Source organism: Scylla paramamosain, chromosome 21 (genome assembly GCF_035594125.1).
Source record: "Scylla paramamosain isolate STU-SP2022 chromosome 21, ASM3559412v1, whole genome shotgun sequence".
NCBI lineage: Eukaryota > Metazoa > Arthropoda > Malacostraca > Decapoda > Portunidae > Scylla > Scylla paramamosain.
In genome coordinates this window covers 16185767-16208122 of record NC_087171.1, presented here as the reverse complement: position 1 = coordinate 16208122, position 22356 = coordinate 16185767, and the positions used below count along the sequence as shown (strand labels likewise).

General features: G+C 44.4%; 1 protein-coding gene across 1 annotated transcript in view; it reads right to left on the bottom strand.

The window, feature by feature from the left end:
- Nucleotides 1-340: 340 nt before the first annotated feature.
- LOC135111121 (neural-cadherin-like) overlaps nt 341-22356 on the bottom strand; it is a 189602-nt gene continuing 167586 nt past the window's right edge. The window contains exons 22-34 of the mRNA XM_064024097.1: nt 22264-22356; nt 20561-20683; nt 19813-19962; nt 12657-12829; nt 12022-12208; nt 11248-11442; nt 10261-10401; nt 9440-9643; nt 7138-8143; nt 6589-6774; nt 3983-4107; nt 3723-3816; nt 341-3395 (exon numbers count right to left, since the gene is read on the bottom strand). The exon at nt 22264-22356 is cut by the window's right edge and continues 69 nt beyond it. Coding sequence (XP_063880167.1) covers nt 2569-3395; nt 3723-3816; nt 3983-4107; nt 6589-6774; nt 7138-8143; nt 9440-9643; nt 10261-10401; nt 11248-11442; nt 12022-12208; nt 12657-12829; nt 19813-19962; nt 20561-20683; nt 22264-22356 — 3504 coding nt within the window. The 3' untranslated portion in view covers nt 341-2568. The remainder of the gene's footprint in view (nt 3396-3722; nt 3817-3982; nt 4108-6588; nt 6775-7137; nt 8144-9439; nt 9644-10260; nt 10402-11247; nt 11443-12021; nt 12209-12656; nt 12830-19812; nt 19963-20560; nt 20684-22263) is intronic.

Genomic DNA, 22356 nt, shown 5'->3' with positions numbered 1-22356 from the left:
TGACAAAAAAAATAGATGAAACATTTTGAAAATGTTCAGCAAATATTTTTGAACTAAAACAATATATAATATAATAACGGAAAAAAAAAAAAAAAGTACAATTTCATCATATATGTGGAGGCAGATCGTGGCGGGGGCTGCTTGAAGGGTGCGGCAGCGGGTTCTGTATATGATACCTGTGTGTTGACGCCGCGGCTCTTGCTGTGAACAAATACTTCAACGTCAAGCCACAGGAGTCTGCTTTGCATAATCACATTATCAGGCAAAACGATGTTTCGTGATTTAACGCAAAATAAAAATATGAATTTTTGACATATCAGTGTGCTAAAAATTGAAAGGCTACAAATACAAATATTTATTTTCAAAGGACTTGCACAGAAAATGTATGACAGCAGATGTATGTAGCACAGAACAACTTCCTGGTGTACCAGGGCAGGGATCGCCTCTGTGTGTTGCCCGAGCCTGGACTTCTGACACTCCCGCAGACCAACCGCCCTCTCCCACAGGCGTGTGCTGTTGTTGTCCCACTGTTTGGTTTTAAAATTAATGCTCCTCAATATGACAGCCACATTATATCATCAAATGACTGTAGGCTTCTTCACCTTTATACATCTAAATTTTGCTGAGGATAAAACAACTCAAATTCATGACCCAGTGAAAAAAAATAATTGAAATAAAGGAGCAAGAAGGAGTAGAAGAGTTGGGCTGCGTGACGTGGCAATAACAAGGGCATGGGCGAGGCGTCCAGGCGACACCTACAAGCATTGACGGGCCCCGGCACTGCTGACACACCACATCGACGCGACAGTAACGGAGCAATTGACAAACCGATAAGGTATGTATGATATGTACACTGCTTTAGCTAGTCACACAGTGCATCATAAAGCCAATTATTACAAAAGTAAGACCGTCAATTTACGTATTGCATTTATTTTGCAATGAATTAACGAAAAAGTTTCTTGTGCAGCTGCAATTACATACAAAATCTTACCAGCTACTTTTTTCTTTTAGACAGCGAGTATGACAACATCCATCTTACAGCTGGACAAGAGTAGCCTGACAAGGCAGTCTGAGGCGCAGCAGCACCGCGGGAATACGAGTACAGTATGATGCACACGTGCGAAGAATGAGAAATGCATTTAATAGCGCGCGCGCGCAGGCACACAACACAACACAACAAATCACGCGCGCACACACACACACCCACACACTGCATACGTAGTATATTCAATCTTCTTACAACTCTGGGTTTAGGTAGTTCCGCATAATAATTTGGCCACCATTGGGTTACACTAAGATAATCAAGACAGGCCAAGATAGACAGAAAGCCTACGAGCAGCTAACATGCACACACGGACACAGCGTAATGATCAACATGGCTGCTTTCCTTCCTCGTTACTCAAGGCATTAGTTTGCGGGTGATGAGTACCGGCCACCTCTTATTTGGCAGAGATGTGTGTGTGTGTGAAGGCTTACTGTAAATGAACAGCCATGGAGGTTATAGACCAGGGAAAATCAGTACCAATGCTGTGTTTATGTGTACATCGAAGCGTTAAAAAAAAAAAATAAAAACCGACTACGAATAATATGTAAGGTCTGGCTATTCTTTTAACTCTGAGGAATTTAAGGCATTGTATCACTGCTTAAGTGACTGGCAAAGAGGTAGAGACAAACAGTGGTGATAATGACCAGGCAACTGTCAACATCAGATAGTCGAGCGTCTATTTAAAAGGAGCGCAACAATGTCGAGGAAAAAACTAAGATCACATTTCCAGAGCAAATGGACTAAGGTACTGCGTTATCACTTTCAACAACAAGCGCTCGCACACGTACACACCTGCACCCATACCCGCACCTACCCACCCACCCACACACACACACACACACACACACGTATAAAAAGGCCTTACAGAATAAGGCAGAATAGTGGCATGCAAGGGAAGGATTCACATGCATGAAAGAGAACAAGAAGATGAATATTGGAGGTAGTGAGGGCGGGGGAGGGTAGAGAAGTGGGCAGATTGGTGATGCGGAAGTGAAATGAGACATACCTTTTCTTCTTATATGCGCATCATCTTTTCTTCTCTGCGCATCACAATAAAATGCAGTAGTATCGTAACTTAAGGTATAAAAATAAGGTAATCGCAGTTATGCATTTGATGTGTCAGGATCGCTCAGTTATCCAGACGGAACGTGAATCACCTCACTCCTGCCGGGCCTCCCGAGGGTCCGGCTCGGCTCCAGTGTGGCAGTCTGGTTCAAGGACTTTCCCTTTTTCGTTCGGTCACTCACTTGTGTTATATTGGCTAAATTGTATATCACGAAATTAGCAATATGGTTAGACAGTGACGGAATTTTTTCATAAGTGATACTTCAGCTTGTAGAAAAGAAAAAAAAAAAGTATATGGATTACGTTTTACTCATTTTGAGTTTACGGCACTGCCTAGCATAAAAAAAAGTAACGTTTAACAGAACGTTGATGTACGTCAAGAAAAAGCTTTGAGCAAGAGGTAAGTACGTCTGCCGCCACAGCTAAGCACCAACTCCCGGGCCGCCGCCATGAACGCACTAGCACCAAGTCTCTATTCCCTTCGTAGATTTCACTGTCGCAATGGGAGTGATAGAATCACGTGGCTCAACTTTCTTCTCCGCTGAAGGCTGTGGTGGCGCGGTCTTCTCTGCGCTCCTCGGCTTGTAAATATCTTTTGGTAACCGGTGATTCGTGTCGTCTTTCGTTGCCTGGGAAGAACTACCGAGCAAAGGTTTCTTCCTGCCTAGCGTGGCTGACCGCTGCGCAGGGTTGGTATATAAATTGGTGATAGTTGTAACTGCGGAGTCATTACTGTATCTGCTTGGTGTGGGCGGCCGTGTGCTGACCTGCCGCCTATTGGGGAGAGGTGACGGCGGTGGTGGTGTCTGTGGCTTATTGGAGTCCTGTGTAGAGAAACTGGGCTGTTGCGGCGTGGGTGTGTCCTTTTTCCGTGGAGACGAGGATGCATCTCCTTCCTTTTTGCTGAGGCACGCTGGCTCCTGTGGGTCACCTTGACTTTGGAGTGAGAAAGCCTGAGGCTCCCTGAGGCTGCTGTCCTTCTTCGCAGGGACGGCTGTCTGGGGAGGGTCGGAAGAGGCCTTACCTTCTATAACGGTGACGGGGGAGTGTGGCGGCGGATCACTGCTGGAGGAAACAGTCTGCTGGGCCTCAGTCGCGTTCGCTTTACTCATGGATTTATTATCAGGGAAAAAGAGGCTATTAGATGGCTTGTTAGGGATGTCTGGAAACTCGTACTCGCTGTCGTCCTCTGCGTCAGACTCTCCGCGGTAGATCTGAGCAAGCTTCTCAAATCTCTGACCCCAGTCCGTGCGGTAGTCGAACGCCATTTCACTTCTAGAAGAACCTGGAGAGGAAGGTGGTGTGGTGCTGCTGAACTGAGGACTGTCTATCTATATCTCTGTATGTATGTACGTATGTGTGTGTGTGTGTGTGTGTATATATATATATATATATATATATAGAGAGAGAGAGAGAGAGAGAGAGAGAGAGAGAGAGAGAGAGAGAGAGAGAGAGAGAGAGAGAGAGAGAGATTGTACGAGTTTACCCCCTTTCAGATATATACACCAACCCGACACAGACGATATTGCCACCGAAACACAGGCACCGTTCCATTTAAATTTCCTGACAGAGGCAAAACCAAAACACTGCTGGCCGGTGATGTTCCGCTCACCTGAGGCCAGCGAGGAGAGTGACGCGGCGGACATTTCATCCCCCTGAGCGTCGTAGTGGCGCACGTCGTCCACGTCTTGGTGCTCTTGATCCACCTGCACCGAAGCAAAAAGGCGCTGATGGAGACTTTGGGACGAAAACTAATGGCTTCTGTGTACTTAAAATATAACAGAACTAGGATTCGGTTTAAAAATAACTATATGAATTTACATTTTTACCTTCTCGACTAACACACACACACACACACACACACACACACACCTTTAAGATGTTCTCTTTGATGAAGTCCCCAATGCTCAGGCCCTCAGGCATGGCGGCGAGCGGGGCGGCGCCAAGTCGTTGACAGGCGTCCTGTGCTACGTCTGGAAGCGTCCCTTCGTTCTCATCTATGAGGAAGACACGAGTCAAGGCGACAATTATATCATACAGCAGCCTTCAATCCCTCGTGCCAGTGATGAATGGAAAACAAATACCAAGTAAAAAAAAAGGTGTGTGTGTGTGTGTGTGTGTGTGTGTGTGTGTGTGTGTGTGTGTGTGTGTGTGTGTGTGTGTGTGTGTGTGTGAGAAAAAAAACTTCATTCCTAAATTGTCAAAACTTTACAAACTTTGCGCCATGTATAGCGGTATTTCGTTCATCATCTCGTCTCAGTATTTTTATTCCTGGCTAAGAATGGGCGGAGACTGGGGTCAAATGAAAATAATAGTTGCCGTGATGAAAGATTGCTGGAAGACTTACTCCATAGCACGTCTCCATAATTCTCCCCCGACTTGTGGCGCAGTAGCACATTGCTGTGGACTTGGGCTCCGTCCAACAGTTGCGCTCGCTTTCTTGGCGGTCGAAGAATTTACCCAGACACGTGGCTCATCTTTACGCTGAAGCAGAAGCGCAACCCTTGCCAGCGTGGGTGCAAGATGAGCCACCCGATGTGAACAACATACGATTATCTAAGTTTTGATCGAATTTTTCCTAAACAAGATTAATCAACTTTTCTCATTAACCACTTGTTGGTAATTACCTTACATCATACTCTAAAATGCTACGTTATGGTTCGCGTTATTTCATAAATTTCCGTGAAGCGGTGAGGATAAATAAATAAAATACAGGCTTTCTGGCAAAAAAAAAAAAAAAAAAAAAATAGCACACTGGAAGTGCCAGTCCCGTACAAAGACAGTACGAAATAAACTCCAAAACTGTAAAAGTGAAGTATCTTGCAACTTCCATCTTAAAGGAGTTGAAGTCATAGGCAGGAGGAGATACAGACGCATGCAAGGGATTTGAGTTTTTACAGGTAAAAGTTATTATGAAAGACTGATAATACTGGTTAATTCTTGCATTAGGGAGAGGAACAGAACAGAGTTGAGAGGAAGTGGAATTTTGTGCAGCATGGCCGCGGGATGAGGGGAAGACATGCAGTCAGCAAGGTCAGAAGAATAGTTTGTGTGAAGATGAGGACAGAAGGTACAGCTTGAGAGAGGAGTTGCCATGACAATGTTTTTAATTCCACCCAATGGCCAAGAATGGGTCTTAATAGAGAGTCAGAAAGGTTTAATCAAGCAAGGTGGAAGAACGGAATCACAGCTGCAGATAACGACGGGAGGGAGTTCATCAGGACCACAAGCCTTCCGAAGGATCAAGGCCAAAGAATGCATAGTCAAGATCACGAGAAATTTCAGTAACAGGCATTATAGAGCCAAAGTGAACGATAAACAAGGCCTGATTAACACACACACACACACACACACACGTGACTACTTATCCGTGTGATAATGAAATCGTTGGCGTCATTGGAGTATTGGTTGTATCCATGACAAAGATAAAGATCAGAAGCAAGAGTGCGAGGCAAAGGAGCAATGCAGCGCAAATTGAACATCATGAACAGTCAGAATAACGTCTGTTGCCGATAAAAGGAGTAACTATTAACCGTACCCCGCTTAATAGTGTTGTGAGGATGAAAGCCCCGTAAGTAATAGAGGAGTACAGGGCCTTGTGTAGAGTCGGCATCTAAGAAAGGGAGAAACATTGATGAAAGGTGCTGAAAGTTTTTTTTTTTTTTTTTCTTTTGAAAAGATGAAAGGTAGAGTTTCTAACATTCTTTTCTTGTGAAGGCAAAGTATGGATAATTAGTTGTATTACCTATATGTCTAAAGATATATATGTGCAGTTGTGTATACATAGTGTTGATAAGTCTTGAAATAACGAAGAAAAATATGATTTTCCTTACTCAAATTCCAGAAGGATGAAATACCTAAAAATCGAATAAAGAATGCATGGAAATTAACTGAACTTTCTCCCTATTGATCACAATTTCCGATTGCAAGGAAAGACGCAGAGAGGAGTCGCCCACATGCGGAGAGCGAGGCCAAAAGAAATTGATATATGAATAATCCAAATATGAAAAGTACTACTGAGACGCCCAAATCGTTCCAAGAAAATTTTTCTGGCAAAGGTAAAAAAAATATATAATGCATCGGAACGTAGTTTCTAAGAAACGTAGTTTCTAAGAAACGTAGTTTCTTAGTGGAGCTAGCAGAAGCCGACCCACAGCGTTTCCCGTTTTATTTCCACAAACTAACAAGTGGTATATGGGCAAGACTTGCGCTTCCTCTCTTCCCTCAAACGTCAACTTCCATGAAACGTGTGATACTGCTATCCGACCGTCCTCCCCATCTCCAGACACGTCGCATACAATATAAAAAAAAAATCATTATCCTGCCACTAAACCAAACTTAAATTCTCACACGAATTAAATATTTTTCAAATTAATTATATGGTGATCATGGGCTTGTCACGTGACCAATAAGAGCAGCAGCCCGTAAACTACAATGCCTTCCTCCCAGGTCTCCCTCCCATCCCCTGGACTACTCACCGCCCACCAAGAAGCCGTCTGGAGTCACTTGCAGAAACTTGAGGTCGAAGTGGGTCACGTCTTTCTCGCCGAAGCCCTCCAGGTCAGTGCCGCCCATCGTTTCCTTGACCAACTCCCGGTCCAGGTCAGGATACGAGACGGTTTTCTTTCCACGGCGTGCCAGACACAGAATCACCACCACTAGAACTAGACATACAGGGAGACTGCTGAGAGTGGACATAGTGCAGGTTTTAAACAGCATGATGAGCATGTAAAATATAATCATAACTAGTCTTGTAGGTAGTTCTCTCGTCTCTTCGCAATCAGATTTTTTTTTTCTTTCTATATCAATCTTCCCTATCAGTGTTTGGTCATTATTATTCATTTCAAAATTTTGAACTTACATGACATGTTCGCTACCCCTTAACTATTTTCTTACCTATCCATAAAATACTGCAATTAAACATATTACGGTAATACTTTCAACGTCAATAGTTTTTGAGCCGACAAAACCTCATATTGGAAATAAAAATGGCAAGAGAAAAGAAGCGCGCTGCAGCAAAGACTTACGCAAGAGGCTTAGAAGGCTGGCGAGGATTATGATGATGGATTGGCGGCCGAGCACCACCCGCGAGGTCCGGGGAGCGTCGCAGGGCTGGAAGGTGTACTTGTGAAAGTCAGTGGCATTGAGGTCGTAGAGGCGATCGTTATGACGCAGTTCCAGCACGCAGCCGCTGAATAGGAAGGTGCTGGGAGGGGTGAGCGTCCAGCCGTAGGAATCCGCCAATTGTGGGAAGCTGACCATGGCTGCGATGCCACCCACCTGAAGGGGTCCTTGAACGTTGAGTAAATAACTGGGGTTGTTGGAGAACCTCGCCAGAGGCACAGTCTTTCTGCAAGGGTCCTGGTTCTCGTTCGTTATGTTGATGCCACAGTCTATCACCTCCGCAGTGACGCCTCCTTCGCCCCAGGTGAGGACGTACTGGAAGGTCCTTAAGGTGCTCGCCTCGATAGAAATGGAGACGTTCATCGTACCCGTGCCAAAGTCCAGGTAAGTCTCGACCACCCAGTCTCGGAGGATGACGTACAGGAAATCTCTAGGGTAATCAGGCCAGGGAGAGGGAACGGTCGGTCCAGCATACAGCAAAACGCCATTCTTGTCATTGGTTTCAAAGGCAAGTGAAAGAGACGATCGTTCACACACCATAAGCGGCTTGTACCACGCAAACCCACGTTCGAATCTTGCCGTCAGCAGCTCACACCGCGGGCCGTAATTGATGGCGTCGAGACACTGGCAGGTCAGAGTGTTATTCTTCACGCGGCAAACTCCTCCATTTAGACAAAAGCCAGGATAACATACAGACGGAGGAGGCTCCAGCGGTCCACAGTTGCAAGCGTAATCATCCGTAATGTCCATCCCGACAAGCGAGGTGGAGGCTCCGGAGACCACGTGCGGCGCTGTGATATTGAGCCGCAAAGTGTGCTGGCAGCTCTTGCCGCCGCAGGGGGAGAGGGCTTCATACAAACACGCGTTGATATCCACGAGTGGTATGTCCACCCCCAGCGCTGCGGACACCTGCAATTCACAGAGGTATATAATGTAAAGGAGTACAGTACACAGAACTGGCACAAAGAAAACACAAGCCACTTTCAAGTAACTGTTATGTAAATAATGAATCATTTGAGAGAACAGAACGGCAAAGCGAGCCATTGTTTCTCACACACATTTCATCCTTGGTGTTTCTTCAAGCCAGATTTCCACGTTCTTCTCATATCTTATCTACTTTTTTTTCTTTTCTTTTTCTTTTTTATTGTTGTTGATGTAATACGGTAACATTCTTCCTAATCCTGCCCTTAGGGGCAGCCACTGGAGGTGTTATAAACCAATGTGTGGAAATTAAAGAATAATCTGAGAAACATGTTACATTATATATCTATGATGTCCTTTGTAGCTCACACACTTCTCTGACTTTGGACATTCATCAAAGTATTTCATACAACTATTTAATTAACCTTTCCTATTAAGAAGGAACACCTTTTCCAGGGCATAGGACTTGTATTGTAAATCTCCGGTCTGGTTACTGGTTCTCGCTATTTGCAGGGTAAAGTGAAATTATGAAAAAGTACGTTTTTAATTCAGAAATTTATGACAATTCTTTGTTGGCAGAAATCTTCACGAGGATGTCACTATATTTGAATGCCTATTACTTTCCATGGATATGATACAAGACTAATACGAAAACATCTTTAAATCTTTACTGGAGACTTTAATGCCTGATTATCATAGACATTATTTTTTGTTTTGTTTATCTGGTTACCAATAATTTAATCAAGATACTATGTATGTTTTAGGCAATCGCCTGCAACAACATCTTACGCATATTATGAAACTCTCTCTCTCTCTCTCTCTCTCTCTCTCTCTCTCTCTCTCTCTCTCTCTCTCTCTCGCCAACATCTACGCCTCTTCCTCCCTCAGTTTTTCCATAAGAGCAAGCAATCTACAGTTTACGTACGGCATTCATCCGTCCTCTACATCTATACAACATTCAACACTTGGGAACTCGCGGCCTGCACACACTTGCCGCCACAGCCTCTCAAAACACCGCGCCGCCACCACCATTCCGAGACGCACTCCGGGGCCGATCAACGAAAACAAACAGCAACAAATGATGATAACACGCCACCAGTGCACCGCTGACACTCCCTCGCCCTGCCCTCGCTTCCCTCCCTCTTCTGCCTTTTTTGTTCCCTTCCTTTACCTTCCTTTAGATGCCATCCCTCCCTCATACCACCACTACCACCTCCTCCTCCTCCTCCTCCTCCTCCTGCTGCTGCTGCTGCCGCTCACCCAACGAGGGAAAAGGGAACGCACCTGCTGCCGCTTCCGTAGCAGCATACCGTTGAGTCGCGTGGCAGTGTAGTAGGGCGAGCTGTGGCAATTGTATCGCACGTCAACACCCGAGTTTCCAGGGGCGTCCCGCAGCGAGAAGACGTCCACCTGCGTCTCGGAGATCTGGTGAATCCTGGCAATCTGTTTCTTGAGGCGCTCGTAAAGGCTGATTCCCTCAACGCCCGTCTGCCAATGAAGAGGGGCATAGGGTTAGGTGTGTGCGGCGCCTCAGCGGGAGCCAGGTGGTTGCCTGATGGAATGGGGACACGTGGTATGAGGGAGATGCTTTTGTGTGTATGGGGTGGGTTTCTACCACTTTTTTTTCCACAAACTGGCACCTATATTTTTTTTTTTATCATTGTATTAAACTTTTCAGCACAATACTGTCCTGTTATTGAATTCCAACTGAACTTTTTTCGGATATTCTTACAGCTAGAACCTTCATTTTTAACTCGCAATGAATATCCCCCAGTCGTCTTTTACAATATGATCATTCCAAAAACTTTTCCAATTTTTTGGTCTACCTTTACTTTCCTCGCACTCCTCACTCTCCCTCCCATACTCTCTCCCCAAGACTCGCCTCGGTAACTCTCGCCGCTCATCAAAATTCTCTCCAAGTTTTCCCAAACTTTAATTCACTCCTCAATTAATTTCTTCGTCCCTCTCACACAACTCCTTCCACAACACCCTTTCTCTCGCCCTGCCTCACCTCCGCCCCTTTCCCGTCCCCTTCTCAACCTGTGCCTCTCGTTTCATCCCTCCCTCGCCCACCTCGCGTCTCTCCCCGCCAGCTCGCGCCTCACCTCCACTCGGCGCAGCATGGCCTTGGCAGAAGTGTTCGCAAGTCTTAGGGAGCCGGAATGCGTCACCGCCTCCTGCGTCAGCGCCACCACACTGATCGTCGCCTCCCCGATGGCCATCTCACGGCGGAAGTTGTCGTGCACCTGATGATGGGAGGCGGGAAGACACAGCGTTGAGAGAGAGAGAGAGAGAGAGAGAGAGAGAGAGAGAGAGAGAGAGAGAGAGAGAGAGAGAGAGAGAGAGAGAGAGAGAGAGAGAATACCTAAAAAAGGATAACAAAATTTTACAATCAAATCTGCATGTTATTAGTATTCCAACATTGGTCAGCAACTTTTTTATTCGTTATTTTATCTTTCTTTTCCCCGCACAATTGCCGCGGGCCCCACAACCACCACCACCACCTTACTGGCTGCAAGAAGAACGAAAAGAACTTACGACTATTTTATTGATCACAAAGGAATGCCAATCAAATCTTATCCCACCTATTCCTTGGGTGATAAAAGGCAACCGAGCTTACATAAACGGAATCATCGACAATACTACTGTTAAGGTGAACAGGAGAAAGGCTTAGCTACTGGTGTGTGTGTGTGTGTGTGTGTGTGTGTGTGTGTGTGTGTGTGTGTGTGTGTGTGTGTGTGTGTAGCGCTCGTGCTCTCTGAGAAATCGATTTCACTGAGAGAGAGAGAGAGAGAGAGAGAGAGAGAGAGAGAGAGAGAGAGAGAGAGAGAGAGAGAGCAAAAGGAGAATGATGACAGGCAGACAAATAAAGATGGAGAGGGTACAAACTGTAGAAAATTAATGTCATGCTGAAGACAGTAATTAAGTTAATTGTTTTAATGCCTATGTGCGAGAGAAAATAAAAGTTTAAAGGGGGCAAACTCTCTCTCTCTCTCTCTCTCTCTCTCTCTCTCTCTCTCTCTCTCTCTCTCTCTCTCTCTCTCTCTCTCTCTCTCGTACTCACACTCACAATCATACACTTATTCCCTCACCTTGACGCGGAGGACGTGAGTGCCTGCCGGCGTGCCCCTCAGCATGGTGATGTCCCCCGTGTACAGGTCCACCTTGAAATGCGAGGCCACTTCCAGGAAGGTGCTGGCGTCCACTTGGAACGTCTTGTCCTGGCGGTCGTGGTCGTCGTCATCGGTAACCTGCACCGATCCGATCACCATGGCGGGGAACTGGTCCTGGGGGGGCGGCGGTAGGCATAGGGGGTGAGAGAGAGAGAGAGAGAGAGAGAGAGTGAGTGAGTTAGTAGCATGAAGAGCAGCAGTACAAGATTGACGCGAGACATATGGTACATGTGATGAGTGGTAACAGTGATGAGTACCGTAAAGAGTGGCTGAGTGGTGAGAAGTGTGAAGAGTGGAGAGAGAAGTAGTACAGTAAGGAGTGGCAAGGCGGTGAAGTTTAAAAGTAACGAGTGTCAGGAAGGGAAGGCGGAAAGTGTCCGAGTTCACAACAAACAAAACAAACAAAACAAACAAGAGTAGAAATTTTGCGGGAAAAAAATCTAACTACAATAAAACTCCTTTTAAAAAAAACGTATACATCTGACAGTTGGAGATACAAATAATAGAAAAACTCTACTTAAAACCCTACATTCAGAGCTTCACGCAAAAACTATTCTTTACACCAGCTCAAGCGTCACTGTCTTGTACATCACTATTCATCTACCGGCCATTGTTCTATTCCAATCATTCTCTACCCAGCACCCACTCGCTTCTTCACTCGTTTTCTCACTCATTCCCAGGCGTCACCTTTACCTGGAAGTTGTACACGCGGATGCTGGAATTGCCGTCACTCATCGGGGAGTCGTTCTCGTCGCCCACCTCCAGTGTGAGATGTCTAGTGCCGCCCCGCCCCGCGTTATCCCGCGCCGTGAAGGCAAGACGGTACACTTTCTGCTGCTCCCTGTCGAGTACTGCCACGGGACTCAGACGGTAGCGGGACCTGAAGGAAAGGAAGGCAAGGGTGAGAGAGAGAGAGAGAGAGAGAGAGAGAGAGAGAGAGAGAGAGAGAGAGAGAGAGAGAGAGAGAGAGAGAGAGAGAGAGAGAGAGAGAGAGAGAGAGAGAGAGAGAGAGAGAGATTAAAAAGCCTACCGTAGTTATGAAAAAAAAAATCCAAAATAATCTCCCAAGTACGCTTCTCATGCAGTAATTCCTCATAACCAGTGACAACAATACTTGCATCATACTTCATCTATTTCTTGAAACTTCCAATCACTAACTAATCTCCATACACCATCCACTCGCTATCCTTCATCTCGAAACATCATATCCTCTGCCATCCCTGCAGGCAACACTTACTTGCTACAACATATACACAATCACACGCACGAACACCCATTAATACCTTCATCTACCATCCTTCAAGTACTTCACTAGTTGCTTCCATTACCTGCCCAGGGGCGTGAGGGTGAACTTGTCCCTGATGTGGACGGGGGTGGAGGTGTGGAACTCGAGGGAGCAGGGACACCCGTGCTCCTCGCTGTCCGCATCCCCGAGCTCTATCACCACGGGCTCCACCAGATGCGGCTCCACGTTCTCCATCACCATGGCGTAACTCTGAGGCTGGGGACAAAATACAGACCCACGTCAACCACCTGATTTGTCGACAGTTTATTACGTAATGATGACACGTGACCACATTCTGAGTTTTATCATCCTCCCACAATTGACATGCCGCAGGTGACTGATATCTACTTTGGTTTTGTACAAGGAGAGATTTCCCACAAGCCAAGGGGCCTAGGTAATGTGTATGTTTTACACATTATCGATCAGAAATGACAGATTTCTCCTTTAAGAAATTATATAAAGTTTATCTATAATGTCAATCACATCAATAGTCCTCTTTTATTAAGAAATTAGTCATGAGGAAGAGATTACCATAATGTACGATGTTGAATGAAGCTTTTAGAGCGCGTGACCACACTTTGTACAACTTTGTCTTTAGTTTACTGGTGACAGTAATGCATGATAGATAGAACAGCACTACAAACCACCCAATATCGCCCGGTGTCTGTAGATTAACTGCGATACTCGACAACAAGGTCTGTACTATGATAAGGAGTGTGGTACTTCCCCCATCAGGAAGCTGCCGAAGCTGCAGCGGCCGATAAGTGAACACAGGGAAGTGCTTCTTTCATCAGGCAGTTGCACGAGCGAGGCGTGAACAGAAGTGGGGGTTGCATCATTCAACAGGAAGATGTAGTGACCAAGACATGAATAAAATTTGGTGCTCCCCTCACAGGCAGCTATAGTATTCTAGGGGTGAACAGAGGGCAGCGCTTCCTTCACCAGGCAGCTCCCATGGCCGGAGCGTGGACACCAAGGCAGCTACCGTGACCCAGACGTGAACTCAAACCCTTCTGCTCTGCCACTGACCCTACTAATACACCGAGACGAGTGTTAGTGAAGGAAGATTTCCACAGAACTAGGTGTGAGTAAACATGTTCCAAATTATGTATATATAAAAAAAAAAAACCATGAAAGACGGAAAGACATTTTGCGTTCAGTAATAAAAAAAATTAAATACAAACTCATGAAAGATTGTGGGAAAATTAAGTGACTGAGGTGATTAGGTGACAGTTATTGTGAGCTGCCTTAGAGTGATTGTGTTTTTCTCCGAGGCGATCAAGCGTTGTCAGTTTCATTAATGTTATGCACGGCGGTGAAATAACAGAAGGCACTCATCGCAGAATACACAGATGGAGGAGCAGCTCTTGTAAGATTGCGTACGGAGAGTTTGGCCTTTTGAACTTTTGTTGCGGAAATAATGCATGATAATTCACACTATGGATGGGGTGTTAGGTTCTGTGATTGCAAAGTTGAAAATGTTAAGGTTGAGGGATGAGTTTCTAGCATTCAGTGGTAGCGTCAACAGCAGGTGAAAGAAGAACCAAGGGTCATTTTACAAGCATTTCAAAGGACACATTTTTACTCCTCGCTTCTCTTGAATTTTTCTCGGAATTCAAGAGGTTATGAAGTGCCACCTGTATAACATCAGAGACCATAATGCACCGGCGTCAGTGACAGGAAGAATAAAGATGGGCTTTTCGAATAGACCAGCAAATGTGAGAAGAAATAATTTAAATGCCGATACACATTGTCACTGCTGCAAATTTCCAGCAAGAACAGAAACTTACGTAACACCCATGCAGGAGAGAGAGCAAACATAGTGAACGTGTTAGTAAAATAATACGTCAAAATTCTGAATACAAAATATTATTATGCGACTTAGTTTTGGGTTTCTCATAAATCTTTCCACAGGGATTCATTCGGTTTGTGCTGCTGATGTGAAGCGCAGCGTGATGGTGAGGTGGTGGTGAACGCTGCACCAAGACGCACATCTAACCTAGGGAATAATCCTCTCGGGCTTCTTAATACCAAAATATTTTCAACAAACTCACTAAGACCATCACAAATTCTACATTCGTATTTCATGACCTTATTCAGACTGCAGTCAGGGCGTTCATTATCACAGAGATAGTTACAGATATAATTACGGCTGACATCATGCGTACTGGAGAAACCCGTCACAATTAAAGGCCTTTCATTTTCTCCTAAATTGTCAAGAACGTCAGCAAAGAGAATAGCTACATTTCCACTTAAAAGGATGAGTTTCTTTTGCGTTTAATGATATGTAATTACTGTCAAAATGAAATGTTCTAGCCAAAAGGACACCACGGAAAGACACAGAAGAATATAAATGCATGACCCCACCAAGTCACCATCCTAGCACACTACATGTCGCCTTGTTACCCTTTAATCAGCCTCTGTCTCTGGTGTTGTCTATTGCGAGAAACTGACGAAAAGAATAAGAATAATCCCAGGAAACTACACACAATACCTTAACGTTAACTTTCGACTGTTATACTTTGCTGAGTAACATTAATACTATCTCTTGTTTTTAATTTCTTCACGGGTCTTTATTGTCATATCTGTTTGAGCGGATGAAACATTTAGTTGAGCTTTGAAGGACTGAGAGCGACAGGTGCAAGTTAATGAGTCTGTAAGTGATAGACATTTTTGTGTTGCCCTTCACTTCTTACTTTCCTGCACGTAACACTTCTCTGCCTAATGCTTACTTGATGAGCGGGTTATTTTTCACAATTTACAACTCACAACATACTGTCGAGAGAGAGAGAGAGAGAGAGAGAGAGAGAATTGCTATGAGGCAGTGTTGTCCAGCCAGTCATTTTTATCACTGTCAGTCAGTCTCTACTCGCCCAGAATATCCTCAACATTTCAATCTACTGACAAGGATGTGCTTTGGTCATGTCTACTCTCTGACCTCCCACAATTTTTCAGTACTAATTGTTATATGTAATGTATTGTCATTTAATTATAATTTTAATTTTCTAAAACAAATTCTCATTACTTCAATAGTGTTAAAACCGTAAATAACAAACTTTCCTCACACTTTCTTCCTGTTCAGCATTAATTATTAACTGTAATGGTGTATCAAGAGTTTTGAATTTAGTTACGTAAAAACATTCATGTGTTACTATACAAACTATGTTATACGTTTGTTCAGCTATACGTACTAATATTTCCTGTACGCATAATAGTGCTTCAAGTGTTTCCCTTAACAACAACAAAGCTTCTGCACGTTGCGTCCCCAAGGGCACACTTCTGCCGATTACCACCACCACCACCTAAGGCTAACTTATGTTGGCAATTTTATCAGATCTCTTAATATCAAACATCCATTTCAGAGCAGCTAGACTCGGGATTTTTCTCTGCTCGGACATCGCTGTATACTTGCAGTCAAAAAAACAAAAAATAAATTAAAATAGAGTAATAATAATAATAATAATAATAATAATAATAATAATAATAATAATAATAATAATAATAATAATAATAATAATAATAATAACAACAACAACAACAACAACACCTATCATTTATTTAAAGTGGATGTATCTACAGTGGTCGGTGCACATAATACTAGTCACATAATCAGCTTGACGAGGTAATTTCCATAGCTATTCCATTAATAATATCTTTACTCATGGCCACCCGTGTGCTTCATGGCCGGGAGCAGTGGATGTGTGCTGGCGTGACCACTGCTTACCTGTATCACTGTGCCCCTCTGTACGGTGATTAATCCTCCATCCAGGCCTTCATATTACGCACTATATAAAGCACATACGTGTGTGTGGTATCAAAAATGACTTCATCCAAATTAACGACTCAAGTCACGTTATAGCAATAAAAATCACTAGCGCACGCGCGCACACAAACGCACACACGCACTTTAAAAGATAATGAAAAATATTATTCTTTACTTCTTCAACGCTTGTATTCATTAAAACGCTCAGCCGTAATATAAATAGTTAAAATTTTTCCTCAACGACTTTAACAGGATTTCAGCTAATTCAGTTTGCACGTATATTTCACGGGGCAGTTATCATCCGAGTGGTGTACAGTATTGGACGATTTTAAGTTCTGCGGCTGCCGGGGCGTCGAGTGTCTGTCTTTAAGTCCACGCCTGGCCTGGCGGGCTGCAGTGCGGAACCACGGTGGAAATGTAACAGAAGGAATTATTTTTCGCTCAGACTTTCAATTTAACTTTTTTTCTCCTTTCATTTTTTTTATATATTTGTTCTTTCTTCTTTTGTTTATTATTATTATTATTATTATTATTATTATTATTATTATTATTATTATTATTATTATTATTATTATTACTAGTAGTAGTAGTAGCGGCAGCAGTAGTAGTAGTATAGTTATTACTACCAGTATTGTTTTCTTCAGGTCCGCGTGCCAGCCCAAGCAGCTTGGGCCAGTTCACCAGAGCCGCGATGTGGTGTTCGCTGTTCTGTGATGTGTTGCGAAGCTAAGATGAACTAAGACTGGAGTCTACTTGGCTACAGATCACGTCCCGGAGGGAGCGGGCGAGGCGAGACCTTACTGCCACATCACCTTAAAGATGATAGCCAGACGAACGGGCCCGATAGGCAGGCGTGCATGCCCGTAATGGGCACATCTGTCGGATAAGCTACAAAAATATTCGTGTGCGTGTTAAATGAAATCAGCAGGCGGTACCTGGTGGCTTGAGGTAACCAGTGAAGTTATGAAATTGCCAAACATCAACTTAGCTTTTTTTGCATCATGCTCTTGTTTTAAATATTCACCGTCATAGTTACGCTGCACTATACAATCTTACTTCTTTGTGTGGTAGGCACCAAGTTAATATTAGCACACCCGACAGTCTACTGGCACTGCCGAGCATGCCCGCCCATTCATCACGTGTGGACGACATTCACGGGCGCGCCTGACACAAGCTTCTCCCTGAGCGCACTGCCCGCAGGTTACGCCCGCTAGTCTAAACACATACCTAGCCCACCTGTTTCTAGTTCAGCAAGTCTTGTTCTATTTATTTACACGAAAGTCTACAATGCTAACCACGATATGCAGCAACTATAGAAGAGAAATACTCGCCATGGCTAAGCTCCGTCACGGTTATCAGGACCAGTTCAACCCTGCCAGTTTTATTGAATTTCGATACACCTTCAAACCTGGAGTTTCCAATCTGCTCTCAATAAAGGAATAAAATGCTTCAAGTTTTTAAGCAAAAATGTACAAAACCTGGCTTTTCATTATCAGCTTTACGCGATCACATATACGATAAAAATGTTGCAACGAAAAATAGCTGTGTTGAATAGTGGCGCGCAATACACTCGGCGGGAGGTGCAAATGGGAACTAATAATGTCACTCTAAATTAGATTACCCTCAATTATTTTCAGACAAAAACTGAGCCAATCACCGAGATATAAAGTGCGAAAGTTTGTTATTGCACTATTTTTTTCTTTATTTTCTGTTTGCCATGATTTCCTCTGGGCTTTCCTGCATTTATCTACTGAAAATTCGTCAAATGAATGCATAAGAAGTAACACGAAACTTTATCTAGCTTACTTTTTTCCTAAGTTTTCTTTATGGAACACTTAAACATTGTTCGACTAATCAATATTTCTAATGTCATAATATAAGAAGTTAAACATTCGTAACTGAAATATTATTGGCTCAATTCAGTCAAGCTGGGTGAATGTTTTGCCTTCGCTGCATCTTGTCATTCTAGTTGTTATAGTTTCACTCCAGCTTGGATGCATCTTCTTCCTTCAGGTATTTAACAAAATCTGAGGTCCCTACGTGTGAGGGCGGGGACAGCTGTTAGTGGTCGGCCTTCCACTGTACGTAGCACTAATCTTTTCTTCAGACCCTCTATAGTCCTGAGAATGTTTGTGCGCCTGAGTTAGTCCGTATCTCTGCTCAAGTCACTGTTCTACAGTTGTATCGAATGAATGATCTTTGTAACATTTCCTAAAACGACAAAGTATTTGTATCTATACAAGTCGGTGTCTCAGGAAAATAATGGTTACTGTAGAAATGAAGTTGCTTCTTCCACGTTTTAAATAAAGATTGTAATACAAAAGCCAATCTGCGAGCAGGGGCAAACATCAGTGACAGAATTATCATGTTCATGGAACTTCAATTGACAAAATTACCATTGCAGTCAGTGATACCGAGCACAGGGAATGACTATCACTCCACTCTGCACCCCCAGCCTCTGCTGATGTCGTAACAACTATTTCAATAGCACAATCACCCGTGCAGCTATACAGACAAGTGTTTGAAATGCGTAAGGGTGCAGCTGTTGGTGCACTTGCACAGAAAATGCTGAGACACTTGCGCAGTGTAAAAGTCTAAATACTTGCCTAGTATACGCTGCCCCACAATGTAACTTGGGGTGACACGAGCGCATTGTATGGGGACAATTACACTCACAAACTAAGAGGGCTCCAACTTACCAGTCTGCTGCAATGGAAGACGTGGCTCCTCCTGTGAATGTTACCAATGCGGCGTCACGTCTTTAAACACAACTATACATGAACCGCTGTAAACACGGCTCTGCTCTACAGGCATCATTTCATACACATAAAGGCAGTAACCGAAATCTGCGATAATAACACGAGATAACGGGATAGAAAAAGAAAAAAAATAACGTTTGCGGATCTGAAGCGGTTCCACATGAATTTTCCCCTAAAAAAACAAAACTTTCCCGGCGCCTCAATTCGGTGAATGGCGACTGCATTTTTTTTATTTCCATTTCCACGTTGGTAAATGGAATTGGAATTCGTCTTTATTTTAGAGACGTTACTAGATAAGAGATAAACGACAAACTGAAGTAAACGTCGCCAGCAGGATACCTAATTCAAACAACACGAGGCTACACATTCCCCTATGCATGTTTCGGGCGTGCGGGGCAAGTGTGAACAGTCCTTAACAGCTAAACTAACACTTACCCTTTCACTGGAGGCGAGGTGTATGCAAACCTAAACAGAGAAGAAAACTATAATAAATCCACACCTAACAATAAAAAAAAAAAAAACACTGATACAGACGGAGAGTGAGAACAGAGGTGCTAAGAAGTCATTAAGCAGTTGAAACAGTGGTATGGTGACCCAGTGGTTGTTAGTCTGACGAGCAGGCGTGGCGGTGTAACAAGTGTAACAAGTGTTGGCTCTCGGTCTCGCTCTCCACTCACCGGCTTAATGATATGAGGGTAGTTGTCGTTGAGGTCCAAGATGGTGACTTGCACGGTGGCGGGATCAGCGTCATGTCCTTTCCCTCCCTCGTCATTCGCCCGCGGGTAGAGCGTCATGGTACCACGCACGGCGGACTCCCTGTCCAGACACTGAGGGAGGAGAAGCGCCGAGGGAATAAAAGGAAGATCCGGGGGGAGGGATGATGTAAAAAGTGTAAAGGTCGAGTGCCAAGAGTGAGAGTAATGAGGGAAGAGAAGAGAATGGTGGAGAGGACAAGGGCACGAGAAACAAAGAGGATGAAAAAGGCGGCACAAGAATGCAAAGCGGGAAAATGTGTGAATGGCGAAGGTCAGGAGGAGGAAGAGTGGAGGGAGGATCAAGGAAAATGGAGAATCACAGGAAGGAACACAATACGAACGAACAACCAGCAGCAGACTTGTTGGTCTTTGTGGGTCTATTTGTAGGGATCATAGTGTTTATTAGTCTATGTAATAAAATCTTAACTAAATAAGAGGATAAAAGTAATATTCAAAAGCTGAGGTATGTAGATATATAGAGTACATTTTGAAGATGATGAATGAGGGCAATACGATGCTAAGGGGATCGCTCATTAAATAATTGAAGCAGTGCTGTGGTGATTCAGTGGTTCGTCGTCTGATGAGCTTGTGAAGTGGTAGTAACAAAAGCGCTCGCTCGCTCGCTCTCTCTCTGGGCCCATCAATCAGAAAGTCAGTCTCTCTTACTCACCCCTCTAATGGAGAGTTGGCCCGAGCGACTGTCGATGGTGAAGTTCCTCTGTTCGTCCGGGGAAAGGTAGTAGAGGATGTTCTGGTTGACTGAGGGAGGCAGGTCGGGGTCCAGCGCAGAGACCTTCCACAGATAATTAACAGTCGTAGTAGTAGCAGCATATGTAACAATAATAGTGAGAACGTCGTACAACACAACTCCCTAACACTGATTAGTGAAGTTGTACTCTACGCTCTAGCAGGCAACATACGTGCAAATTCAGCCATCCTTGAATAAAGCTACAAAAATACGTTGCATACTCACACACACTTTAAAACCATACCATACAAGACTTTATGCTGCCAGTCAGCAGCCTCCCCTCCCCCGCCACACACACACACACACACACACACACACCCGTTGCTGACTGAAGCTCGCAGCACCGAAAAGGATGATCCCTGGGGTAAATCAGTTTTACATAATCCTCACCAGGAAAGAAGATTTACCAAAAATGTTCCTTCATGCATTACTCGTGTTTTTTTTTTTTTTTAATATTCTCTCTCTCTCTCTCTCTCTCTCTCTCTCTCTCTCTCTCTCTCTCTCTCTCTCTCTCCTCCATCCCCCTCCCCTCTTCCTCCCTCCTCCATCCCCCTCAACTCCCCTCCCCTCTTCCTCCCCCCTCCCCTCTTCCTCCCTCCTCCTCCCCTCTTCCTCCATTCCCCTCTCGTCTTCCTAACTTCTCCATCCCCCTCCCCTTTCTCCCTTCTCCATCCCCATTATCCCACCCCTCATCCTTCCTCATTGCCCATTTCATCCTTCCCCTCCCTCTCTCCCTCATCCCACCCCGCCTCACTCATACTCTAACCGCACACTGAAAGACCAGCCACCATCTTCCTGTGTAAGTTGTCAGCGTACTTAACAAAATTGATACAAGTGACGCTGAGAAATTCTGGTAAAACTGGGCTTGAGAATGTAAAATAACTCGCCAAATTATGGATGTGCAGTAGTAGGCAGAGATTAACTGGAGGGACCGTGGGGAGCGAGAAGGGATGAGGATATACTCGTACATGTGAGTAGGAAGACATTAGAGGGACTGGCTGATGAGAAGCGGAAGGGCGGGGGAAGGATACAAGAAAGGGAAGGAATCCGGCAAGAATGGAGGAAGATGGTAAGAAGCAGCACAGGTGGGAAAGGTTGGAAGGACTAAGGTAGGATGGCTTTGAAGAAGGAAGAGAAAGCGGGTTAGGCTTCTAGGATAAGCCACGGGCTTAATACGAAAAGTCGATGGAGTCCTGCAAGACAGTTCGGCGGAAGGCAAGGGGAAGGAAAAATGAGAATATAAAAAAAATGGAAGGCTCAAGAATGAATGGGAGAGAGGGGAGACAGAGCGACACAGTGGTAGGAAATGAGAGGAGGATTGCACTAGATTGTTCTCATCATCGCTGGTACGTGATCCTCTCATCAACCAGGAGACGTAACGAAAAGAGAAAAAACGGTGGAAGATGAAAACGAAGATATGAGGGGTGAGACGGAAAAGGGCAAAGGAAAGTTTAAGTGAAAATGACTAAAAGATGAGAGTATTCTGCTGACTCTTTAATTGGAGTGATGGTTCAAGGTGACAAAAACCAGGCACTTTCCTAATTACGCAGTAACACACGCGGCACAAAAAACCCACGTCATGATTAAAGATACAGCTGCACCTGCAATGAGAGGCGGCAACACACCTGGCCGAGGGGAAGCGAGCAGTCCGTGTTCTCGGTGACCACGAAGGTGTAGTTGCTGCGCTGGAACACTGGCTGCAGGTCGTTCACGTTCAC